The sequence below is a fragment of the Phacochoerus africanus genome, chromosome 14 (assembly GCF_016906955.1).
Source record: "Phacochoerus africanus isolate WHEZ1 chromosome 14, ROS_Pafr_v1, whole genome shotgun sequence".
Classification (NCBI taxonomy): domain Eukaryota; kingdom Metazoa; phylum Chordata; class Mammalia; order Artiodactyla; family Suidae; genus Phacochoerus; species Phacochoerus africanus.
The window spans coordinates 44,405,489-44,430,785 of record NC_062557.1 but is presented as its reverse complement, the minus strand read 5'-3'; the positions used below and the strand labels follow the sequence as shown (position 1 = coordinate 44,430,785).

At 55.9% G+C, this 25,297-nt stretch overlaps 1 protein-coding gene across 2 annotated transcripts; it reads right to left on the bottom strand.

The window, feature by feature from the left end:
• Positions 1–3,177: 3,177 nt before the first annotated feature.
• Positions 3,178–24,885, bottom strand: SLC13A2 (solute carrier family 13 member 2). 2 transcript variants are annotated; one of them, XM_047758716.1, is made up of 12 exons: positions 24,368–24,885; positions 12,458–12,586; positions 11,194–11,330; positions 10,854–11,068; positions 9,874–10,054; positions 9,646–9,768; positions 7,395–7,613; positions 7,095–7,183; positions 6,696–6,817; positions 5,184–5,345; positions 4,409–4,546; positions 3,178–3,920 (listed from the first exon to the last, which is right to left on the bottom strand). In XM_047758716.1, the coding sequence occupies exons 1-12, from the start codon at positions 24,467–24,469 to the stop codon at positions 3,753–3,755; spliced, it is 1,785 nt and encodes a 594-aa protein (XP_047614672.1). In that variant the 5' UTR covers positions 24,470–24,885; the 3' UTR covers positions 3,178–3,752. The 2 variants fall into 2 exon arrangements, with proteins under 2 accessions (XP_047614672.1, XP_047614671.1); XM_047758715.1 differs by lacking the exon at positions 24,368–24,885 and having other exon boundaries at positions 12,458–12,741.
• Positions 24,886–25,297: the final 412 nt, after the last annotated feature.

Here is a 25,297-nt window from a genome sequence, read left to right as displayed (position 1 = left end):
CTGCGCCACGACAGGAACTCCAAGAGCAGTTCTTTTGAATCTCTGTCACACTCTTTCCAATCAGACTGCTCTATCCACCCCAACCATGTCCCCTCCTCCCTCCTCCTCTCCCTGAGGTTGAGGCTCACCCTTTTGAGGCTCTCAGACTCCCTGCCCCTAGTAAAACCTCTCAGCTCTGCTGATCATGACTAATGGGGCCCAGACTGGGTGGAGGCTGCAAGGGGGCACCCTCTCCAGGCTGGCACCCACCAGAACCTCACCCATTCCAGTCCTCCCCCACCCCTTACCCTGCACCCCTGGCTGCTCCATGCACCCCCCTACACAGCTCATGCCTTCCGTTTCAGGAACAGCCTCCTCTCTGAGACTTTGGGGAGGCAGGGAGGTCAGGGCTGGAGTCCCAAGGGGCCTACTCTGGGCTTGAGGACCCTAATCCCTGAAGCTTCCCTTGACCTAAGGCCCACGTCAAGGTAAACCCCCAGAGGAAGATCAGTATCCCTGCTCCCACCTTCTCCATCCCCCTAACAAGCACCCCCCCCCACCAGTTCTCCCCTTAAAAAACTTGGCTTGATAGCTCCTCCCTTGGCCCTTGGCTGCTTCAGTTGCCTCTGGGACTGGGGCTGGCCAATAGGAAGAGGGGGGAAGGGAACCAGGGACATTCCCAGGGCCCAAGGGGACAGAGACAGGGGAAAACTAGGCGTTGGCTCATAAATCTGGGCTTATCTGATGAGCCTAGAGGTGACATCGGCTCAAGGTCACCACAACACTCCACTCCAGCAGTATGGAAAGACGCCTTGGGGGCAGGGTCCAACCTCCCTCCAGAAGCAAGAAGCCCCCTGTGCTGCTGATATATTCATTCAATCATACAATAGTCACCAGGCCGTGTGCTGGGAACTGGGAACCAAGCTGTATCAGGCCGACTGCCCTCAACTTGTTTTTGTTTTTGGCCTCATTTGATCTTCTCTAGCAACAGGGAGCTCACTACCACAGAAGTTTTTTTTTTTTTTTTTTTAATTGTCTTTCTGCCATTTCTTGGGCCGCTGTCACAGCATGTGGAGGTTCCCAGGCTAGGGGTCTAATCAGAGCTGTAGCCACCTGCCTACACCAGAGCCACAGCGATACGGGATCTGAACTGCATCTGCGACCTACACCACAGCTCACGGCAACGCTGGATCCTTAACCCATTGAGCAATGCCAGGGATGGAACCTGCAACCTCATGGTTCCCAGTCGGATTCGTGAACCACTGCGCCACGAGGGGAACTCCTACCACAGAAGTTCTTGCGTCTCAGCGCTGTACACCTCCAGATGGTAGGAGACACCATAAGCCCCTTGCTACCTTCCTGGAAGCCATGGGGGAAGGGGCGTGCGTGCTTAGGCAAGGAGGGCATAAACCCTCGTCCCGGCCGTGCCCCATCCACCTGCAGCCTGGAGTGTGTGTGTCCAGGAGGGGCTGAGCTGCTAGGCTGCCTGCACAAACCTGACCTGGGTTGACAGGCCCTTCCTTCAAAGGCTGGCCCCTCCGTGCTACTTTATTGCCCAGCTAATGATGGTGATTAGGCCAACAGGTGCCGCCTGCCTCCTGGGCGCCCTCCCTCCTGCGAAGAGGGTGGTTTCTAAGCACCAGGAGGAAGCCTGCTCCGAGTTCCCGCCAGGTTCACCCATCCTAGCCGGCCCCTCAACGCTCAGACCATTTTTGTCCACCTCCTCCCCTGAAAAGATGGGGCCAGTCCCGTCTCCCTCCCCTGGGGCTGCTGTGCAATCTCAGTCCGTACCTGCCCCTCTCTCAGCAGGCCTCTGGGGTGGGAATGGAGAGGAGTGACGGGGAGCTGAGGGCAGTGGGCGGGGCCTGTGCCCCAAGGAAGCCCACCCACCTCTTCCCCAGCCAGGGCTGCACTGTGGGTACCCAACCAGGGTCCCGAAGAAAATAGCAGCAGCCGGTCCTCCTTGCAGATGGGCCGGGGCGACGCCTTTGGAACCCAGGGCATTATGGGTAAGGCCCTGGAGAAGTCCCACCATTCTGGGGCTGGCCCACTCCAAAGGGGGGGGGGCGTGAGGGGTTGTCGCCTGGGGCCTTGGCGGGGGCGGGGGGGGGGGGTTACTAATGTGGGCCTGGGTGGGAGCTGTGATTTACGGTTATGCTTCATGAGTGAGGAATGCCAGCCTAGGGGGCTGGGGTGGGAGTGGGGCCACTCGCAAGACACTCCTCATTCTGCTGGCTGTCTGGCATGTCCTGTCAGGATCCCCCGTCCCGGGGGGACTACCATGTTCTCCCCCATGCAGCAGCCCCCTCCCATCTGCGCCTCCCCCGAAACCTCAGCCTCCCAGATAGGGGATCACTGAATGCAGGCCCAGCCTAGGGGGAACCCAGGGTTAAAGCCTTTCTGGTTTCTTTTCTTCACGACTCAGCCCCCTGTTTTATCGGGCATGAGACCGATGGTGACTCTCTCTCCGCCTCGCCCCCGCGGGAGAAGCGACCTGGAGGAGACGCTTGGAAATGTCCATCTAGATGAACTTCCAGCCAGGAGAGGATGCTGAGCTCCCAGAGTGGATGACAGATGTGGTAACATCCTTCCCCACCCCCACCCGACCTTGCCAGATACATGAAAACTCTGGAATTGATAAAGGCAGAGAGGCAGAGGCGGGGGAGGGCAGAATGGTCCAGAGTGTGGTCTGGTCCTGGACTGTGAAGGCCATGGTTTTGAACCGGTTCTTGGGAGTCTCGCGGGCATCCTTCTTGCTGCAGGCCGCCGTTTGGGGTGAGGGTCCGTCTTTCAGGCACGTAGCATGGGTCAGCCTGCCTCCCCTGGTCTGGTGGGACTGGTTTTTCTAGCTGGTGGAGGGGTCGGTGAGGAGTTGGCAGGGGCAGAGGGTTTTATGTAAATGCCCAGGGAGTGCTCTGGGAACAGGGAGGCTGGTTTTCTCAAAGACACGCAGGGACTGGCAGCTCCCAATTAGCCAGGCTGGGTGATGTCACTGCTGCTTTCCTGGGTGGCTGCGCCCACTCCGACTGGCCTTGGCAGAGGTTCCTGGCCATTACCTTCTCCCTTGGGTGGGAGGGGTGCCAAGGGGGCCCCCCTGCAGGACAGATGCCAGGTCCCCTCCCAGCATATTCCCCCACCTGGGGCCCAAACCGTGTTGTGGACCAGCCCTGGAAAGGGCCGTGAAAAACCACCGCAGACTCTACTGAAAGACTTTAATGTGGCTGATCTTTGAACCCTCCCCACAAACCCGACAGGCTGGGGAGCACTCCGTGTGCTGGGCAGGGCCCAGAGACTGTTGCCATGGCAACCGCAGGGCAGCTTTGCGGCACCAACATGAGTTTCAATAAATAGAGGGCAAAGGGGCTTTGGTCACCCACCAAGCGGGGCAGACAAAGACCCGGAGTGCCGGACACAGCACACTGTCTGTCGCGTCTGTCACCTCACACATGCACACCATCAAGGATACACACCTAGGATCATGGGCCCCCCGCAGACCCCTGTCAGACGTCCTCACATGACACACCGTCTTCAGACACACGCATGCGTGCACAAACACGCGCCACACGCGCACACACACACACACACACACGCATACATACACATACACATGCTTTCCTCAGACCCTCCGGATCGAGCTCATCTTCCTTGCAGCCTCACACGAGGTTACCTACCCATGCCTCCCTCTCCATGTCTGGCTTGGAGCCTATGGAGCCCCTCCCATCTCTAGGAAAGGGGTGGTCAGTCTCCCTGGTTTGGGCAGGTGATCCCGCGGTCTAGGGACTAGGTGTTGTGGTGTTTGCCTGGCTGACCCCGCAGGTCGTGGTGTTGGAACGGGCCCAGGAGGGATAGTGGCGCAGGTTGAACATGGGGATGCTCCAGCTGTTGATGGCCAGCGTGATGACCAGGACCCCAAGGATGTTGAGCATGAGTCCCGCTCGGGCCTGGGGTGAGGACAGCCAGTGTGAGTGCGCGGGTGCTGAGCGGGGCCAGCACCCGTGTCTCAGGTGTTCACAGGTGCTCGCTCACCAGCAAAACTCCCCCTGGGAAGTCCCCCCTCGGGTCTAACCTGCAGCACTAGGCGATGCCCCTGCCACTGGCATTACTTTCAGTGCTAATGAGGGAAAAGGGAGCTTCGGGGGCCCCGGGTCTTATTCTGAGTCCATCTCCCTGCGTGCGGGCACCTGGCATCTTGGCACCTTCCCTAAACTCCTCACCCCTCTCTCCCTCTCATGTGGCCTGGGCTGGCAGGGCCGGAAGCTACTCCAACTAGGGCTCATGTCCCAACTTCCCCCGCTGTCACTCACCCACCCACCCCAGAGGGGCCACGCTCAACTCTGAGAACCTCAGTCACCTGAAGCTACTTTGTGGGGCACCAAGTGGGAAAGAGAAACCAAGGAGTGTTGAGGCATCTTCGACCCCTGCCGCTCACCATGTCAGTCACTTTGAGGCCTCCGAATGAGAAGGCGATGGTGTTGGGCGGGGTGGCCACAGGCAGCATGAAGGCCAGGGAGCTGGAAAGCGTGCAGGGCAGCATGACGTAGAAAGGGTGGATGCAGATGGCCTGCGACTGGAGGGGGGTAGAGTGGCAGAGCTGATCTTAGTCCCCATCCCAGAGGGGATGGCGTGGTCCCCAATTCTCCTTCTTCCCTCTCTGAGGGACTCCCCACCCCCACCCCAATCCACACTCTGGCTGTGAACCTGCTGCTTCTGCTGGAAGAGACTGGGTGACCTGGGAAGGGCCCCTTGACCTCTCTGGAGGGGATGAGGGTGCGGCCCAGGCCTGTGGGGCATGGTAAGGGGAGGGGCCCATAAAATGGATCTCAAAGGGGCTCGGGGTGTCATCATCAAAGGCTGCGGGAACGCACCTGGGGAAGAAGGGGCTGGGGACGCTCTGGGAAGCAATTTCACCCGGTCACTCCAGGAATGACCAGAACAGGGGCTGGGCCAAGGGAGGTGGGTGAGGCCACCAGCGAGCCCCATCAGGATACTCCAGGGGTGATGTCACCAGGGATGGAGTGAGTCAGGAACCAGAGAGCCTTGGGGCCCACGGTTGCTGAAGAGCCCGGGGAAGGGTGGAAGCTTGGGGGTCCTTTCTCAGAAATGAGAGCAGGTGCAGACAGGTCACTGTGACCTGCAGGCAGGGCCCCTGGGTGGGGTGGGCAGAAGGGCCCTCTGGAGGAGGTGTGTCTTCGGGGCCAGCTCACCATGGAGGCCAGGATGGGCAGGAAGAGGGTGGTGGTGGCCACGTTGCTGGTGCACTCGGTGAAGATGGCCGTCAGGAGGCATATTATGAAGGCAATGGCAGGAGGTGGCATGCTCTCCAAGGGGGTCAGCCTGTCCCCCAGCCACTTTGACAGGCCCGATTCCTGTAGGCAGAGGAGAGTGGTCTTTGAACGGCTGGGCTGCCCGGGGCCCCGGAGTCCCCTGCTGAAGCTCTGGGAGGGTCCTGCTCCTGCCCCTACTTCTCTAGAGTCTTCCGAATCAAGGGAAGCTTGGAGGGGACGATGAGACCCAGTTAGACCCAAGGGGCCCCCTCTCTTGCTCTTGAAGAACAGTTGGGTGTGGGGAGAAGGGTCAGGTGGGAAGTGAGGAGAGGGGGCCAAGGGGCTTTCTTGGGCAACCTGGGGCTCGGTGGGAGTAAAGACTTGGCCCGCATTTACTCCTGCCTCTCTCCAGGAGGTCTTTGGCCAGCCTTAGCCCTCTCCCTGCCTCCTCCAGCCCAGCAGGTTGGGACAGAGGGAACCTTGCTCCTGGCAAGGGGGAGAGGGGGAAGGCACTGGTAGAGGCTGGGAAGGCCCAACAGGGGGATGAGGACAGTCCACAGGGTCGGAAGATCTCCAAGCTCTTGCCTTGCCCACGTAATGCCAGCCTGTGAGCCCCAGGGAGCTGGGACTTTATCTTTTTTTTTTTGTCTTTTGTCTTTTTAGGGCCACACCCATGGCATATGGAGGTTCCCAGGCTGGGGCTCGAATTGGAGCTGTAGCTGCTGGCCTACACTGCAGCCATAGCAATGCGGGATCCAAGCTGCATCTGCCACCTACACCACAGCTCACGGCAACGCTGGATCCTTAATCCACTGAGCAAGGCCAGGGATCGAACCCGCATCCTCATGGATACTAGTCGGGTTCGTTACCCACTGAGCCACGACCGGAACTTGGGGACTTTTTATCTTCTACAATGCTGCCCACCCAACACCCAGCACAGCACTTGGCTTGGTCAGTGAATGACCGAGGGATGAACTAACTAATCCCTGACCCAGGGAAGCTCTTGTCTGTGCAGTGAAGGAGCTTAGCCGGTGCACTGAGGCTTGGGGGTGCAGGTTCAGGGATTTCTCGCTTGGACGGAGGCTGTGGGGAAATTGCGACCTGGTCCCAGGGAGCCGGCCTGGGTATGTGGTTATGGCGCCCCCTGGTGGCTTCAGCTGGCAAAACTGCATCAATCCACTGCCAGCCAGCTATGCCCTCCCTAAAGCTACAGCACTCCCTGACTGGCAGGAGGTGAGGGGGTGGAGGGGGTGGAGTGGGTGGTCCCTGAGAACAGTCCCTGCTCAGAGAAGCCTGCCTTCTCTTTGGCTTTGAAAACACAACTGGGGAGATGTCTCTATGGCTTGTCTTTCCTCCGCCTCCCTCAGGGCTCTAAGCTGTTTCTCCAGGGGCTGCAAAGGCTCTGCCCTCCAGGGGGGTACTCAGGGCTGGGGAGGGGGCGGGGTCTCTCACCTCACTGCCCTTGGCCAGGGCAAAGCCACCACCCAGAAGGATCACGATGTTCCAAGGCAGCTTCTCTTTTACTATGTTCCAGTTGAGGAGGGCAGGAGGCGGCTTCAGCTTTCCCGGGTTTCCTACTCCCCAAGCAGAGGAGGAGGCGTCATCAAGAGCGGACAGGCTTCTGTCCCCTCCACCTGGGGCCTCTGTCTGACTGGGTCCCTATCAGAACTTAATGCATGTGAGAGATGGACTCTCAGTTCTGACTTTGTCGCTGAGTCCCCGGGCCCTTGGCCAGTCACTCCACCTTCTCTGGGCTTTGCCTACTCCTGCCGAGGGTGGTTGAAGGTACATTGCCTGCCAGAAGGCAGGGTCTGCCCAGAGGCCCTTCCCTGCCCCAGGCCAGGTGCTTACCTGGTTCCTGAGTCAGCCCTGGGATCTTGGAGGGCACGGTGAACATAATTACAGCGATTAATAAGGCCACTGTCCCATCGGATGCCATGCTGTGGGTGGTGCAGGGAGGGCAGGCTTAGTGGCTCAGGGCTGCTCGGGTTGCAGCGCGGAGGGGTGGTGGAGAGGAGCCCCTCCCACAGATGTGCCAACCCCTCCTGGCAAATCCACCCCCCCAACCCAGTGTCACTTCCTGTTCTGTGTTGGGGGCCCTCCTCTCTTCCCTCCTCCCAGAAATATTCCTCCCCTCAACAGAACACTCACCTTTTCCCATCCTCATCAGAAAAAGCCAGGTTGCCCCAGCCCTGGAAAAAGCCTGGCTCCCGAGTGAACCAGAGCACCACCAATAGGACAAAGAGGACAGTGACAGCCTTTTCTGCAAAGCTCAGGGGACCCAGCTGCTTGTGCTCCCTCCGGATGACCTCGAAGGCCGCTCGCTTTTTCTCCTTCATCTGGTCCCCGAAGCCGAAGTTCTTCGGGAAGCTGCAGGTGGGGGTGGGGACAGCTCGTGAGGGCACCACACCAGGCAGGGGAGCAAGGGGCTCTGAGGCCTGCAGAGGCCACCTCAGGGCTGCTGCCCTAAGGTTCTTGATGCACCCAAGATTCTGGAAGAAGAACAGAAGATCCTTGGGGTGTCATGGCTCCTACTGAACAGAGGGATGGCTGGGGCTGGGGGCCTGGTTTCCCTATGCTTAGTCCTGCTCCGTCTGCCCCATGGAACCCCTCAGCCCTCCAGGGGTTCTCTTGTGCGGAGCCCTCCCTTGCCCAGCGTGAGGAGGCCCTAGCGGCCTGGACCCCGTGCCTCCTTCTGGCCTGGACTCATCACTTCTCTCCTCCAATAGCCTTTCAGGAAATCCTCCCCTCCCTCTCCGACTGCTTCTGGGCATCCTCTGCCAGCCTGAACCCTACCCACAGGAGTTTGCAGCCCACATCCAAGTGCTACTGGCTTAACTCACGTTGACTTTTAACTTTCATTTGGGTGAAGCTCAACTCCCGTGCTGGATTGTGAGTTCCTCAAGGGCAAATGCCATGCTTCACACATCTTTGAATTCCTTCATGGTGCCTGGCGCTGTGCCGATCTCTTTGACTACCACCTTGCTTGGTAGCCCCCAACCTCAAGCTAGCCTCCTTGTACCTTCCCAAGTGATTGTTCCAAAGTATAGCAACAGTACTTAAAAACTTCCAATGGGAGTTCTTGCCATGGCACCGTGGGTTAAGAATCCAACTGCAGTGGCTTGGTTTGCTGTAGAGGTGTGTGTTTGCTCCCCAGCCCAGTGAAGCGGTTTAAAGGATCTGGCATTGCTGTAGCTGGGGTGTGGCCTGTAGCTGTAGCTCAAATTCAATTCCTGGCTCAGGAAATTCCACATGTGAATACTAGAAGCATTAGAAAAAGCCAGGTTGCCCCAGCCCTGGAAAAAGCCTGGCTCCCGAGTGAACCAGAGCACCACATCATGGGTGGAGCCATACAAAAAAACCAAAAACTTTCAATGGCTCAGCACTGCCTGGGCAGGAAGGACAAATAAGAACCACAATGATACTCATACCACCACTCTTAACCTGTATTCATAGCAGACATCACTAATCAATCCCAGACTTGATTCCAGTTGAGCCCCAGCAAGGTCTCACATGATTTTCAACCCAGATCTCTAGTGACTACTAGTAATCAGGGACTGGAAATAGGAGGAATAAAACCTATTTACTACTCTTGGCCTCAAGAACAAGGTCCACACTCTATGTGGCACACAGGAGCCCCCGTAATCTTCCTCTGCCTACCTCTCTGGCTTCATATCCTGATGGTCCTTTTTGCTCCTTATATTTCAACCACACAGAACTAGAGTTCCTTCAAACCCATCCTTCTTGTCTCTGTGTCTTTGTACAAGCTCTTCCTGCTGCTGGAATGCCTTTACCCCATTCCCTAGCTGGCTGACTTCTAACTCCACAAGATTCAGTTCAGGCATCATCTCTGCCAGGGACCTTCCAGAATCTCCACTATCCCGGGCTGTGCTTCTACAGCACGTGCTCTTCCCTCTGTCACTGCCTCCGTCTTATCACTACCCATTAGATGGTGAGCTCCAAGGACAGGGGCTGTGCCTAATGCTTCTAGTATTCACAAGTGCAGTGTCAGCACACAGTAGGAGCACAAGTGCTTTTATAACTGACGGCACTCATAGCATGTGCTCCTTCAGCACCTGCCAAAGGACTATGGATCATTATAGACTGGGACCTGGCCTGGGCATCAAGAACTGGTTTTCAGCTCCGGCACTGACCCATGTAGTTGTGTACCATGCCTTGAGCCTCAGTTTGCTCATCAGATAAATGGGGTAATACTGTCCAACCAGTAATCCCCTGAAGTTGGCAGGGGGTGGGGACAAGTGTATGAAAAGGCCTTGGGAGGAGAGGTCTCACTGGGATGGGGGTCAAGTCCTTTTCCACAGGGCTAACTGGGTACCCAACTGGAAGCCTCCAGAGGGTAAGAGCAGGCACCAGGGCATCGCTTACCCGCGCTGCCACTTACTTGAACCCTAAGAAGAGGATCTGCAGCCACAGCCAGGAAAGTAGCAGCAAGATGACCATGATGGGGAAGGCAAAGCCAAACCAGGAGGCGAAGTTCACCACATTGGGGTTTTGGGGGAAGATCCTGCGGAGGGGTACAGGCTGATGATGTGTGGCATTGCCCAGCAGCAAGCCAGCTCCATTTGCCCTCCCAGTCAGAATGCAGACCCCCTGCCCCTCAGTCACTCACGAGTTGACTTGGCCCTGCAGCACCAGGTTGGGTGTGGTGCCCGTCAGGGTGGCGATGCCCCCGATGCTGGCCGAGTAGCACACACACAGGCTCATGCCCTGGGTAAAGCGGAGCTGCTCCTCATTCTGTTGTGTCTTGGACTCCGAAGGGGCAGCTGGGACAGGGAGATCCTGCTTGTCGTCTGGAAACAAAGGAGGGCTCAGGTCTCTGGTGGATGCACGGCCAGCTCCAGGGAGCACAGCGGGGGGTTCCATGGCCTCTGGGGGCACCTTGTGAGCCAGCAGCCTAGACCTGGGCTTGGGGGAGGGTAGAGGCTGCCTCAGGCCTGCAAGGGCCAGCACCCTCTGGAGTCTCAGGTGGCAGTGACCCTCAGACACATCTCTCTCTCTTTTTTTGGGTCTTTTTAGGACCACACCTAAAGGCATATGGAAGTTCCCAGGCTAGGGGTTGCATCAGAGCTGCAGCTGCCAGCCCGCACCACAGCCACAGCAATGCCAGATCCGAGCTGCATGTGCCACCTGCACTGCAGCTTGCAGCAATGCCAGATCTTTAACCCACTGAGCGAGGCCAGGGATCGAACCCACGTCCTCATGGATACTAGTCAGGTTCATTACCACTGAGCCACGATGGGAACTCTACCACCTCTCTCTTGAGAGAGGGAAACTGAGGCACAGAGAAAGAAGATTATGCAAATCACAGGGAAGAATGGAGCCTGGAGCCCTGACGGCCCACCCAGGCTCCTGCTCCCTGCTTGCCAAGGAGAACCACAGCTTGGTTTGCTCAGGACGGAGGGAATTCCTAGCCTGTGGGACTTTTCATCTCAAAACCAGGAAAATCCCGGCAAGCCAGGACAAATTGGTCGCTGCACTGCTCACCTCCCTCTTCTGTCCCTCAAGCTGCCAAGATGACCCCTCCCATCATGGACATGGCTTCAGAGCCTCCCCAAGAACCGAGGGTTGGGGGGCAAGGCCTGGCCTCACCTTTCTCATCAAGCTTGGTCTCTTCCTTCTGGGGACTCGGTTCCTGGAGTTCAAAGGCGGGATTGCCCCTGCCCTCCTCCACATCCTTGCCCACCGGTATCTCGTGCAGCTGCTCCAGAACGGCGTGGGCGATGGGCACCATCATGGAAGTGGTGGCCGTGTTGCTGATCCACATGGACAGGAAGGCCGTAACCACCATGAAGCCTAGGATCAGCCTAGGCACGGACGGACAGACACACTGGTGTTCCAGCATCCCTTCAGGGACTGGATCCCCAGAACACCCCCCCCCCCCCGCCCCCGCCTGGCCCAGGGGCTCTGGTCTTGGCTCGTGGGAACTCACAGGGCGGGCCGCATGCCGATGATGAGGAGCACGCGGAGGGCGATGCGTTTGTGCAGATTCCAGTGCTCCACGGCGATGGCCACCAGCATCCCCCCGATGAATAGGATGTTGGAGTCCTTAAGGTACTCAACGCTGACCTGGCAGACGGGGACGGTTGAGAAGCAGAAGGGGTCCCCGCATGCCTCTGGCCTCACAGGGTGCCGGCGCTCATATTCCCGCAGAGGCTGGTCCCCTGGGCTCTTAGACCCACATGGAAATGGTCTTTGGATCACGCGCCCTTTAATATTAACCGGTGTCCCCTCTTCCTGCCAAACTCATTCTTTCTCCCTTCAGGAGTGACGGAGCGATCATGGAGCCAGACTCCACTCGTGTGTCAAGCCACTGGCTGGGAGATAGATCACTGAATGCTGTTTCTAGAAAAACAGTGCTCAGAGTGTTCTTGGGTCAGCATCACCCCTAACTGGAACTTGCTAGCAATGAAAGGCTTAGACCTTGACCAGATCTACTGAATCGGAAACTCGGGGGTAGGGCCCAGCCGTCTGTGGTTTCATTAGCCTTGCAGGTGATCCCAGTGCACGGTCAAGTTTCAGAGCCACTGAACTAGAAGGATACAAGCTTGTATGTGTGTGTGTGTGTTTACTATTAACTAATTTTTATCTATCTATCTATCTATTCTTACAAGCTCTTTAGTTGGCTCTCAAGGCCCCCTTTCCTGGATAAAGACTTTTCCTCCTCCCTGGTCCAGGCCCAGTTGCTCCCCTCCCCCCCTTTTTTTCTTTTTGTATTTTGTCTTTTTAGGGCTGCACCCGCAGCATATGGAGATTCCCAGGCTAGGGGTCTAATTGGAGCTACAGCTGCCGACCTACACCACAGCCATAGCAACACAGGATCCGAGCCATGTCTGCGACCTACACCGCAGCTCACGGCCACGGCAGATCCTTAATCCACTGAGCGAGGCCAGGGATTGAACTCACGTCCTCATGGATACTAGTTAGGTTTGTTAACCGCTGAGCCATGACAGGAGCTCCTGCTCCCACTTGGAGTTAACTCGACACCAGGTATGCACCTGGCCTTTCTAGAATGCCTTCCCCTGATCTTCTAGCTGCCTCTGCCTTCAGTGCCCCCTGACCTGCCCAGCAGAAGCAGGGAGCCCTCTTCCATGGCCCCTGCCTATGACGAGGCTTCCTCCATCACCAGCCTCCTAGGGCAGACCCCCCCCTCCCCGGTCCCTGGGAGCCCTTCCTCCCGCAGATGGGAGGCTTACCTTGGAGGCATCCATGATGCCCATCATGGGGAATAGGATGACAGGGAGGAAGGCGGTGACGGCCAGGGGCAGAGCCTCCGTGCACCAGAGGAGCGCCATGAGGATGATGGTGTAGGCGCAGTAGGCTTCCTGAGGGCGGGAGGGAAAGAGTGAAGCTGCGGGAGGGGCCTGCATCCCAGAGTCACGTCTCCTCCTTTCCCCAGAGAAAACAGGCCATTTGTGGCAGTGTGGGGAGAGCCCATGCCATTCAGTCATTGATTCCCAAGTCCAAGGTCCTCTATAAAAAGGGAAATAAAAGAGTTCCCGTCGTGGTGCAGTGGGAACGAATCTGACTAGGAAACATGAGGTTGCGGGTTCGATCCCTGGCCTCGCTCAGTGGGTTAAGGATCCAGCGTTGCCGTGAGCTGTGGTGTAGGTCGCAGACGTGGCTCCGATCCCATGTGGCTGTGGTGTAGGCCGGCAGCTGTAGCTCCAATTAGACCCCCAGCCTGGGAACCTCCATATGCCACAGGTGTGGCCCTAAAAAGACCAAAAAGAAAAAAAAAAGGGAAATAAAAAACAAAGCAAAGCACTCACTACCTTGTCTTTGACCTCGGGGAGCCTAGACGTTATAATCCAGACCCCTTGTGGACTGCAGGGGGCTCAGGTGAGGATCCCTAGATGAGATGGGAGCTCGTCCAGGTGAAACCTGGCCCTGGGAAATGTGAATCCCTGCTGGGCACCCTGGCCTTCCCTGGCTTTATCAGAGCACATAAAAATATATTCATTTCTGTGACATCATAAGTAGTATTTGTTCTTTCTGCTGAGAGGTGAGTTCCATGAGGACAGAGACCGTTTTGTAGTATCTGGATCCTTGGAGCTCAGGACCCTTGAGGTTTCAGAGCAAATTTTTTCCTGAATGAATGAATCACTGAAAAGTTTCGGGAATGGTGAGGGTCTTCTTTCTAATAATCCTGGCATGACCACTGCTTTGCACAACTCCAGGAGGCGTCATTCTCATTTACAGAATATGTGAAAGGTTCCTCCCATCCCTATGTTGTGCGGAGAATTGTCTAGTAAACCCTGATCATAGTCTTAGGAGTCTCAAGGTCCCCCCTTTCCCTCATGAGGCCCCCAAAGCTAGAGACCGCAGGCCTGGGAGGGAACCTGGAGCAGGAATGAAGTCAGACGATTCCAAAGTCGGGGGCCCACCCACCTTTTTTTTTTTTTTTTTTTAAATTTTTTGTCTTTTTAGGCTCACACCTGCGGCATATGGAGGTTCCCAGGGTAGGGGTCAAATCAGAGCTACAGCTGCTGGCCCACACCATAGCCACAGCAGTGCTGGATCCAAGCCGCATCTGTGGCCTACACCACAGCTCACAGCCATGCCGGATCCTTAACCCACTGAGTGAGGCCAGGGATTGAACCTGCATCCTCGTGGATACTAGTCAGGTTTGTTTCCGCTGAGCCATGACAGGAAGTCCAAGGGGCCCACCCTCCTAGACAGAGCAGGCCCAGGAAGGGAGGGCGGGGGAATTGTTAGCCTAAAGGAAGCCTCCAGGGGAGGGGTTGCTGGTGTCCAAGCCTCCTGGGGGAACCTGCCCACTCTGTGTTTGCCAAAGGAAGGGGCTGCATGCTGGGACAGTGGGGCTCCTCTCTCAACTGTCTCAACTGCCCTGCCCCTCTGGTTCTGTCCACCTGGTACAGGCTGGGCTCCCCTCTTACACCTCCTGCCCTTGGTACCCTAAGCTTGAAGGAGGGTTTCAAGAAGACGAAGCTGCTTTTATTGAGAAACTCTTAGGATCTGAGCGTTTTCATGCTGGTAGTTACAGCCTCAGGTGCGTGTGGTGGTCTCCTGTTATACGTGAGCTCTAGAGGGTAAGCCGGGTGAGCGGCTGGCTCAAGGTTACAGAACAAGGGAGTGGCAGAGCCAGGCTGGAACACAGGCGAGGTGTCTGGGATTGCATAACCGCCTGCATGGTCTACACCAATGGCGTCCCTGGAGCAGGGCGGCGCACGGCCCGCATGGCCAAGTCAGTCTGATGCCAGGCTCACAGTCTTTCCATGAACCCTCCACCACTTCTCCTCGCCGTGGACGTGAACTCCTGTGCCCCAGGGGTGGGGCCACGTTGACCCTTGAGCAGAAACCCGCCCCTCCTTCTCCTCTTCCAGCAAGAGGTGGATTCTGCTGAAACTGCTGTTTCCTCAACCATTTTCTCACCTGCAGTGATTGCATGGCTACCGAGCCACCCCCACCTCCCCCCGGGGCGAAGGGCAGGCCAGCCGCTCTGGACCCTGGGGTGATCCCATGCCCCCACCCCTCAGAATTCTCAGGCCAGAGACAAGGACGGGGGCTAGGAGGTGGGGGGGTGGGTGTATGACTCTGCTGACTCTGGAAGAACGTTCTACTAATAAGGACAGCTGAATTCCCCAGAGGACTGCTCCACGCCAGGCTTGGGGCTCTGCGCACTGCAGGTGGGTTTTAATGGCATTTTGTTTCTCTGTGAGGGAAGGACTATGGTTCCCGTTTCCTGGATGAAGAAACAAAGGTGCAAAGAAAGTAAATATCTCCAAGTCACACAAATAAGTGAAGAATCCAGCCCGTCTGGTTCTTGAGCCCCAGCTTTTTGCCTTCTCCCCTGACTCGATCCTTGGCAGTGTGTGTGGGGGGGTATCCTCCAGTCTCAGATGGGGCTGAGCCAGGGCTCTGAATTCAAATGGAACTGTCTTCATGGGGGCCTGCCGCTTCCTGCCACCCAGCTCTGGGCAAGGTCCTTCACTTCTGGGGCCCTGTTTCCACCCTCCACAGGGAGCTGTGAGCTCCAGCGGGTGGTATCTATGGTTCCCCTACCTGCTCACGACTTCCCTGCATCCTCTCTCCATGTCTGCCTGCCTGTCTCTGGAACAAAAGCCAAAACCAGTTTCTTTCTTTTTTTTTTCCTTTTTTCTTTTTAGACCCCCACCTAAGACATATGGAAGCTCCCAGGCGAGGGGTCTAATCAGAGCTACAGCTGCTGGCCTACACCACAGCCGCAGCTATGCCAGATTCAAGCCGCATCTGCGACCTACACCACAGCTTGTGGCCATGCCAGATCCCTTAATCCTCTGAGTGGGGCTAGGAATGGAACCCCTGTCCACATAGATACCAGTCAGGCTCTTAACCCGCTCAAGCCACAACGGGAACACCCCCAAACCTTAGAAGTTCCATTCAGAAGTCTTCCCTGGCCCTGGTGGTTCTGGCCCCATGGCCCCATCCCACTACCCGGGCTGTGGCATGACTCACTGACCCTTCCTGGTTCATGGAACTCTTAACTGGGGCGTGGAATGCCAGGGACCCGTGAGGTTGGACGGGAACACTATTCCATCTTTAGCTAACATATAACTAAGGTTATGAACAGAGGCAGGAGGACCACGTAGCTGTGAATGGAACTATTGGCAATTTTGTCACAAATGTTTGATTGTGGCTCTTGGCTCTTAGGCACCTGACAGATCCGTGGTCGCAATGATCTCTGAATGGATCTCCAAATACTGTTTATATCCATCACTCTTTGGAACGTATGGTCATTAGGACACTAACACTAGATCTTAATTAATGCTTTAATAAGGAATTGCCTATATTTCCGAATTGCAATTTATTTTTTTCATATTTTTATAAGGGTATTTCAAAAGGGTCGGTTTGGAGACCCTGCTGTGGTGCAGCGAGTTAAGAATCCAACTGCAGCAGCTCGGGTGACAGCTGCAGCTCAGATTCAGTTCCTGGCCTGGGAACTTCCATATGCCACGGGGGCGGCCCCCCAAAAAGGTTGGTTTCCTTTGTCATCCTATGCATTTTATTCTGCACATTTCAAGGCAATATTCTGAGAAGGGCCCACAGTTTTCACCAGCGGCAGACAGCCAGCGGCATTCATGGCTCAGAAGTGGGAACCGAATCCTGGGGATCCTTTCTCCTTGGCCCCACAATGTGCCTGACTCCAAGGCCTATATCCCCAGCTTTGGAAGTGGGAAGTCAGGAATCAGACGTCCTCCAAAGCCACCCTATCCCTTCTGCCTTGCTGCCCAGTTCTGTGCACCTTGGGCTGGCCGAGCTCAGCTGGTGAGCTGTGGCATGGGACCCAACTGGCTTATTCCCTAGGGCTTCTGCCCTGTACGACTCCATAAGCCATTGGCAGAGGGAGTTGTGCAGGGCACAGCTGGCACCCTATCTGAGGCAGCCAAGGTCCGGCCCTGGCCCTCTGGGAGCTTGGCAGACACGGAAGCTGGGAGGTCGCAGGAGGCCATGCTGGGATGTCCAGTAGGGAGATGACAGGGCCTCAGAGAAGGTCATGGCAGTGGACATGGCGAGAGAGGATGGGTTCCTGAGATGTCAGGAGAGAGAAGACAGAGGATTTGGGTGATGGCTGTTGAGTGGGAGGAGGAAACCTCCCCAGGTGCCTGTCCTGGGTGTCTAGGTTAAGGGTGACCATGAGGGAAGGAGCCAGGTGGCAGGACTTAGGGAAGGAGGTGCAGAGTGGGCTGGGAGTGTGTGTGTGAGATATTCATTCCAGGAATAACAGGCCCCTCCAAATGCCTATGGCACACCTTTGCGAGACGAAACATACAAAGGGGGCAGTGGCCAGTCCACATGCAAATCCAGGTCCTCCAATCTCTGCAACAAAAAACCCTAGAGCCAAACTACAGCCTTCACCCCAGCAACCGGCCCAGGCAGTCAGGATTTGCTCAATGACTGCCAGGTTCTTTAATTTTTGACCGTCATTCTCTACCTCCACTTCCAACTCAGGACCAATCAGCGAAAGCCAAATATGCTTCCCTAGCCAATGGGGGCCAAGGACGCCCCATTTCTAATTAGCCCTCCCTTCCAACTTCCAGCTTCCCTCTGCCAACAACCTTATTCTGGGCACACCTGAATGAAGCCTTCCCTCTTTCTGTTCTAAAGCGTCTCCGCCCCCTGCCTGCCTCTGAGGCTCTGCCAAAAGCAAGCATTGGAACCCGACTCCCTTCCTATCCTCTGCGTGATCTCATTTGGTGACTTTATTTCTGCACCTTAATGGGAATGCATTTGTTGCATCATCTTCTGCTTTCAGAGGCCAAAGGGGAGACCAATGGGTCTGAGTGTCAGAGAAAACAAAAGTGGCGGGAGGAGTCCTGACATCTCAGTTGGGCCGGGGCCAGGGCTGCCTGTGTCCACTCAAGAGCAAAGCAGCAGGCGGGAATCAGGGATGAGGGAGGCATTCCCACACTCCTCCGTGTGTCTGATCCCCACGACAGCCCTGTGCCTCGTGGCTGGATGGTGTCCAGGAAACTGTACTGCTGAAGAATCTCCCTCGATTTCCCTTTTCTGACCTTCAATTAGCAGGTGCTCAAAACACGGACATGATTTGATAATCTGGGAGCCAAGTTCCAGCTGGGGAACCTTCTCTCTCTACTCCAGGGTCTGTCCAGGCTGGCTCCGTCTTCTAATCCTACTCCCTCCAGAAGCCAGAGAACCTGGCTCCATGCGGTCCAGTGCTGATTGTGGCCACACTTAGGGATCACACCTCACTGCCCTGACCAGACACACCTCGCCTTCCTGTTTCATAGATGAGAACACCAAGGCCCTGGTGAACAGAAGAAGTCATCTGTGGAAATAAATCAAGCAACTACACAGTGCCTGAAACATTGTGTTGTGTTTTCTAGGGGCCTGGAATTCAGACCGGGGGCAGAGGGCACGGGGAACCATTGTTTACTGAGCCTTGGGTGGCAGGCACGCTATGTACCTGTCATGGCATTTCCTCTCGACAGCTGCCTCTTAGAGGTGAAAGGCTCGGGGAGGTTTGATAAGGTCACATGGCTGTACACGCTTTAGAATGGATTTGGACCCATATCTACAAGACTTCAAAATCCCTGATTTGTTCCTCGGACTCTTCCTTCTCAACCAAGCCAGGACGTCTCAAAAAATAAAAGCAGGAGTTCCCGTCATGGCGCAGTGGTTAACGAATCCGACTAGGAACCATGAGGTTGCGGGTTCGGTCCCTGCCCTTGCTCAGTGGGTTAACGATCCGGCGTTGCCGTGAGCTGTGGTGTAGGTCGCAGACGCGGCTCGGATCCCGCGTTGCTGTGGCTCTGGCGTAGGCTGGTGGCTACAGCTCCGATTAGACCCCTAGCCTGGGAACCTCCATATGCCGCGGGAGCGGCCCAAAAAAATAGCAAAAAGACAAAAAATAAATAAATAAATAAATAAAAGCAGGTTCTAGAACTAAGGTCTAGATTCTTTGCATGGTGTTCATGCCCACGATCCTGGTCCATTTTTAGGTTCCAGAATAGTTGGCAGCATGGGCATTTCTTTTACGTGTTTTTTTTTTTTCTTTTTGGGCAGTCCCGCGGCGTATGGAGTTTCCAGGCCAGGGATCAGATCGGAGTCACAGTTGCGGCCTACATCGTGCAACGCTGGATTCTTAACCCTCTGTGCCAGGCCAGGGATCAAACCAGCGACCCAGGGCTCCAGAGATGCTGCCGATCTCATTGCACCATAACAGGATCTCCAATGGGTATCTCAGTCGCACAGATTTTAAAGTGTATGTACAGGGAGTTCCTGTCGTGGTACAGTGGAAACGAATCTGACTAGGAACCATGAAGTTGCGGGTTCGATCCCTGGCCTTTCCCAGTGGGTTAAGGATCTGGCATTGCTGTGAGTTGTGGTGTAGGCCAGCAGCTGTAGCTCCGATTCGACCCCTAGCCTGGGAACCTCCATGTGCCGCAGGTGTGGCCCTTAAAAAAAAAGGCATGTACAAGCATAAGCACTCTTCTTATATCCTAGGAGTGCAGGTGATTCAGAGGAAGAGATTCTGCCTTCTGAGCTCTTGCTGTAAATATAGTCTGGTTTTCAGCTAAGCTCTATCCCGGCAAACACGGCTCCATGGGGAGACAGTTTTCACGGATGGTCCTGTTGGATCCTGGAGGTATTTTAATAGTATTTTTGAATCTAACTTACTTTTTTTTTTTTTTTGGCTGACCTATGGCATATGGAAGTTCCTGGGCCAGGAACTGAATCTGAGCCAGAGCTGTGACCTATACCACAGCTGCAGAGACAACACCAGATCCTTAACCCACCGAGCCAGACCGGGGATCAGACTGGCGCTGCCACAGAGACAAATAAACCAGATCATTTACCCCTTGCACCACGGCGTGAACTCCCTAACTTACTTGCTCTTAGACCTCTGATCAAGTATTTATCCTTCACGGCCCTTAGCATAAAATCCTCAGGCCTTCCCCTGACCTTGTAGGGGTGACATTGACTGACCTCCCCCCACCTCTCTGAACTCAACCTGAGTCATCTGCTGCCCAGAGCCCCTGCCCCGATGGCTTCATTTATCCGTCCACCTTGCCAAGCTCACTCCTGGCCTTGGGCCTTTGCACTGTGTGTTCTGCCTAGAAAGCTCTTTGCCCAGAGCTGTGCTTGGCTGGCTCTTACTCGTTCTAGAGGAAGAGTCACCCCCCCATGGGGCCTTCTCTGATCACACCATCTAGAGCAGACCCGCCCCAAGCCCTGGTCACAGCCTGCTCCATGGTTTTCACTGTATATGCTTTTTGTGTGTCTCTCTGTCCTCACCCCCACCCCCACCCCCAGGAGCCTAATCATCCCTGAATCCTACCCCCCAACTCCCTGCACTGGAACAGGACCTGTCACACAATACCGGGTCCCTAAAAATGAATAAAGGGCAGTTCCCTGGTGGCGCAGTGGGTTAAGAGTCCAGTATTGTCACTGCTGTGGCTTGGATCACTGCTGTGGCATGGGTTCAATCCCTGGCCTGGGAACTTGCACATGCCAAAAGCTCGGCCAAATAAATAAATAAAAATTAAAAAAAAATGAATGAAAGGATGAGTGAATGGATAGATGTAAGGTGTCTGGCACAGCGATGGCGCTTCTTTAGAATCTGGTTGGAGGGTTGGGGGGCACTGAGAAGGCGGGACCACCAGGGGGTGATGGGAATTTCTAGGATTCTGTTGCTGATTCCTCAAACACACCTTACTATTTCTGGTCCCCATGCCTTTGCTCCTGCTGTTCCCTTCACCGGGCCTGCCCTCTACGGAGGCCTCTGACTGCTGAAATCTCACCCAGCCTTCCAGGCTCAACGCAGATCCTCCCTCACCCATGCGGAAAAATTTTCTCCCTCCCCTGAGCTCCTGCCGGCTTCGGGCTAGACTCCATGTAGCATGAACACATGGTCCTCTAGACTGAAAGCAGCTTGAGGACAGAACGTCTTTATTCCCTTTGGGTCACCCCCAGCACAGAGCCAGAGCTCGACAGACGTCCCAGACAATGACGGTGGAAGCACTGGCTGATGGCGGGGTGGCCGTGAGGGTAGGTGGCTCAAGAGGTGACTCCCAAGCAGGGGACAACCCTGCATGCTCTAGACAACCTCCGCCAAGGCCAGGTTCCAGGCCAGACGTAGCCTTTTCCTAGCTGAGACTTGAGGCAAATTCCTTTACCGTGCCGGGCCTCAGTTTCCACATCTGTAAAAGGGTGACAACAGCAGCAACCTCACAGTAACTCGGAGGTGGTGGTGAGACATACATGGGCCAGGGCTTTGAAGTGCTTGGCACAATGACTAGCACATAAAACAATACTCGACAGATGTCAGTAAAGTATTATATGGACACAGATCTGAGCCCGTCTGGGCTTCCTCCTTCCCAATTCAGGGGCCGGGGGCGTGGAGAGAAGCTAAGGGAGTCACAGCAGAGAGCAGGCCCTCAGCGGGAATTCAGGATGGGACCCTCTTTGCCCACATTCACTCATTCATTTGAGTATTTGTTGAGCACCTACTATGTGCCAGGTCCTGGGAAGAAACCAAGTCCCTGCCTTCAGGGAGCCTACCATCTAATGTGGGGGTTGGGGGGGTTCAGAGAATAAATAGAAAATAAAGGAATACACCGTTTCAGAGAGTGAAACCCCTTTAAATAGCAGGTTTTTGTCGTAAAGAGTGATTGGGGCTGCTCGATAGAAGGCTTTTCTGAGGAGATAGATTTCAGCTGAAACCTAAGGACTGAGACAGAGGCATCTGGGAAAAGAACCTTCCAGGTGGGAAGATGGAGGAGCAGAGCGAAAGCTGGTGAGGCTGGAGAAGAGCCAACAAAAGGTAGGATGTGGGTCCTGGAGACAGAGGGTCTTGCAGGGGTGGAGCCCAGAGACACGGGCTACCCTGAGAGATTTGGGTTTCAAGTTTGAAGGGAAGCCAATGCGTTTCGGGGTTTTTTAAACCCTTTTTTTTTTTTTTTTGGGCCGCACTTGCGATATATGGAAGCTCTCAGGCTAGGGGACGAATTGGAGCTACAGCTGCCGGCCTATGCCACAGCCACAGCAGCGCCAGACCCAAGCTGTCCGAGACCTACACCACAGCTCACGGCAACGCTGGATCCTTCACCCACTGAGCAAGGCCAGGGATGGAACCCACGTCCTCATGGATACTATTTGAGTTCGTTGCCGCTGTGCCGCTGTGGGAGAACCTCCCTATGTGGGGTTTTGAGCAGGGTAGTCTTATGTTTGGCAAAGACCATTCCGGCTTTTGGGGAAGGGGTGGGTAGGGAGGGGTAAGGATGGAAGAGAAACGTGGCCTGGACGAGAGTGGAGACGTGGAGAGCCATTGCTTTCAGAGTGTTGGGGGGAAATCGAGTCAGCAGGACGTGCTGGTGTCTGTAAAAGTGAAGGAAAGAGAGGCGTCAGGAGTGGCCCTGCGGTGGATGGTTGAGCCACATCTTGATAAGACCCCAAGGAGAGGCAGGTGGAGAGATGAGGAATTAGAGTTGTGTCTGGGACGTGTGGACGCGTCTGCTGCGTAAAAGGAAACGTTGGGGCTGGGGGGAGGCGTCCAGGGTTAGTTAGAAAAGACAGGTTCAGAGGATAGGGCGGGGGTTACAGATGGGGGATCATCAGCCTAGGGATGCTTTCTAAAGCGGGAGACCATGGAAGATCCCCCGGGGGAGAGGGCGGTGAGGGAGAAGGAGCCAGAAAAGCGGGCAAGGGGAGAGGAGAACCAGCGAAGGTGTCACCAGAGCCAAAAGAAGACAGCACAGCAGAAAGGAAGTGACCAGCCGTGACACCTACTGCCGAGGGGCTGAGGAAGGCGAGCACGGCCCAGGGGTTTGGTGACACGGATGCCGATGGGGACTTGACGAGTGCCCCCTTGTTGGGTGGAATCTTGGAGGCTGGAGCTGTCTAAGGAGAGACGGGCAGTGTAGACAGTCTTTGAGGCCTTCTGCTGGGAGAGAGCAGAGACAGGAGGCGTCTGGGGCGGGAATGTGGGACCAAAGGAGAGTTTGTTCTTGTAATAGGAGAACACACGTTTGTAAGCGGACGGGAGAGATCAGGCAGGGAGGGAAAAGCTGATGACGCAGGAGAGGAGGGGATAATTAGAGGAGCAAAGTCCTTGAGAGGGACTGGCCACCAGGGCCCCAGTGGAGGGGCTGGCCGCCACACAGAGGAACCTGGGCAGCTCATCTGCATCAGGACCAGGGAGCCTGTGCCTGCAGGCGGGAGGCAGGCGGCAGGGCGGGGTGCAGCCCAGGGAAGATGGGGGCTCTGGACCCAGCGCACTCCCCCCCAGGAGGTCTGGCTTCTCCTACTGACCTTGGGCAAGTTACTAAATCTTCCTGGGCCGTACTTTCCTGGAGAGTAAAATGGGCATCCCAGCTCCTGTCTGTCCACCCTCCCAGGGTGCACACACTAGGCTCGACCTGTCTGGAAAGCCACCTGATGGGGCCAGAGATACCACTGGCTTGCACCTGGGATGGGGGTGAGCTCAAAAGTCAGCCGGGCCTTGTCACTTACCAGGTGTCGGGGGCCCAGGGGCTGTACCTCTACCTCCCAGTTCCTTACCCCTTTGGGACACCCCAACCAAAAAGCCTGCCTCGATTTCCCAGTCTGTGACAAGAGGAAGAAAAGGGCTCATTGGGCAGTTGCAGGGGGCGTGTGTGGGATGAGGCCAGAGCCAGGATTCTGTCTCCGTGTCTAAGGCAGCAGCACAGGCTTTGTAGGCAGACTGCACCCCCTAGCTCTGCCACTTCCTAACTAGGCGACTTGCCAGAGGGATTTTCGCTGTGAGGCTTGGATGCCAAGGCCACCTCCCAAAGCCCCGTATTAATTTTAGCTTCACAATTTTGTGTTTTTTTTTGCTTCCAAGGAGGTCCCCAAAGTGTCTAATAGCTGAGGTCCAGAAAATAGGATCTGCTCCGGGATTGAGGCTAAATGACTTCACTTTCCCCATCTGTAAAATGGGAGTGAGACCTGCCTCGCGAGATAAAGGAGAGGGTTGCTGGGAGTACAGGACATGCAGTGAGGGCTCCAAGAAATGGGAGCGGGAGGTACGACTCCCACTGGGTGGGTGGGGGCAGAGAGGAAGCAGTGGCATTTCCCCCTCCATTCAGGGTCCACATGGTGTTGCCCCCAGGCAGGGTGTTCAGTTCGACCCCTCCTCCTCAGGAGACTTCGCCCTTGGGATCACAGGCAAGGGTCTTCTCTTTTGGTCTGTACTCTTTAATGCACAAACTGCCTGAGGCAGCTTCCTCCCCATCTCCATCCTTCCCTCTCCAGCAGCAAGCCCAGCTCCGGCTCCGGCCCTCTGAGCTCCATCCAGGGCGGGGTGGACACACAGCATCAGATCAACCCCATCTGCCTCCACCAGTACTTCCCCTGCAGAACTGGCTTCCTGCCTCCCGAAGGCAGTAGGTGTCAAGTGCACTTAGGCCGTTCACTTAGGCACCTGCTACGGGGTGCCAAGCCAAAGCCCCCTTGACCCCGTAGCCCTCAGCCCTCAGGAGGACCAGGAGGTGAAAGCCTCCCCTCCAGGTTGGGAGGGATGAGTGGGTTATGCTGGTCCTAGGGATGCCTGGCCCCGGGGCAGACCGTTCCCTCCCCTGCTCCCTTGGAGCTTCTCTGTGCCCAGAACCCCAAGTCCTTACCTTAGTCGGGATGAGGATGGGCAGAGGCAGCAGGAAAATGGGTAGGAAGAAGACAATCAGGTACCTGTGATAGGCCCACAGGCCCTGCCAGCAGGTGGCCATGGCGTGGACCCACGAGGGCTGCCCGGTCACCCTCCGGATCCAGGCAACGGCAGGACCAACGGTGTAGCAGGTAGGCGGCTAGGCAGGCTTATATAAAGCCGCTGGAGTGTTAACCATTGACCCACCCTGGCAATCGGAGTGTTTTTGGAGTCCAGGAGGTGAGAGTGAGGAGGAGGGAGCTGCAGGAAGTGTAAAGATCAGGAAGACTCTGCAAAGAAAGGGAGGAGGGCGAGGCCAAGGAGTCAAAGCTTCAGGATCTTTCAGGAAGTTAAGCCCAGCGTTAACTCCTTCTGTGAGTGGAGGCTGCTAAGGGCTGTGGCTGCAGGAACAGGAGAGGGAAGAGTGCCTGGGAGTCCAACAGCCGGCAGCCACAGGGCGAGACCCGGAGCGCCCTCCCCAGCCCAGTCCCCAGCCTCTCTTGCTTCTCCAAAGCTGGGTTCCCGGAGCAGTTTATACAGGGCCCTGGGTGGGGCAGCCCTGCCTCCAGAGACACCTTGCCCTCTGGGGGTTTCCAGTCTAGCATTGAGGAAGGACTGGAGCAAGCCCTTCTGCCAGGTATCAAGGAAACTGCCAGAGCCACTGGACCTGACCGTCTAGTATTGACTGTGTGCTATTGATGCCGTGACTTGATTTTGGAACAGCTGCTTCCTTGTTCTCTGTGATGTCTTCCTATAATGAGGCTCACATGAGACAAGCTATGGTGTGTTGAGCATGGGTGTGTGGCAGGCTTACAAGAAAAGCTTCATTGTTGCAGGTTCTGCCTGGCCCCCCATCCCACCCCAAACTATCATGGAAAACCAGCAAGAATCATCTCATATTTTAGAAACA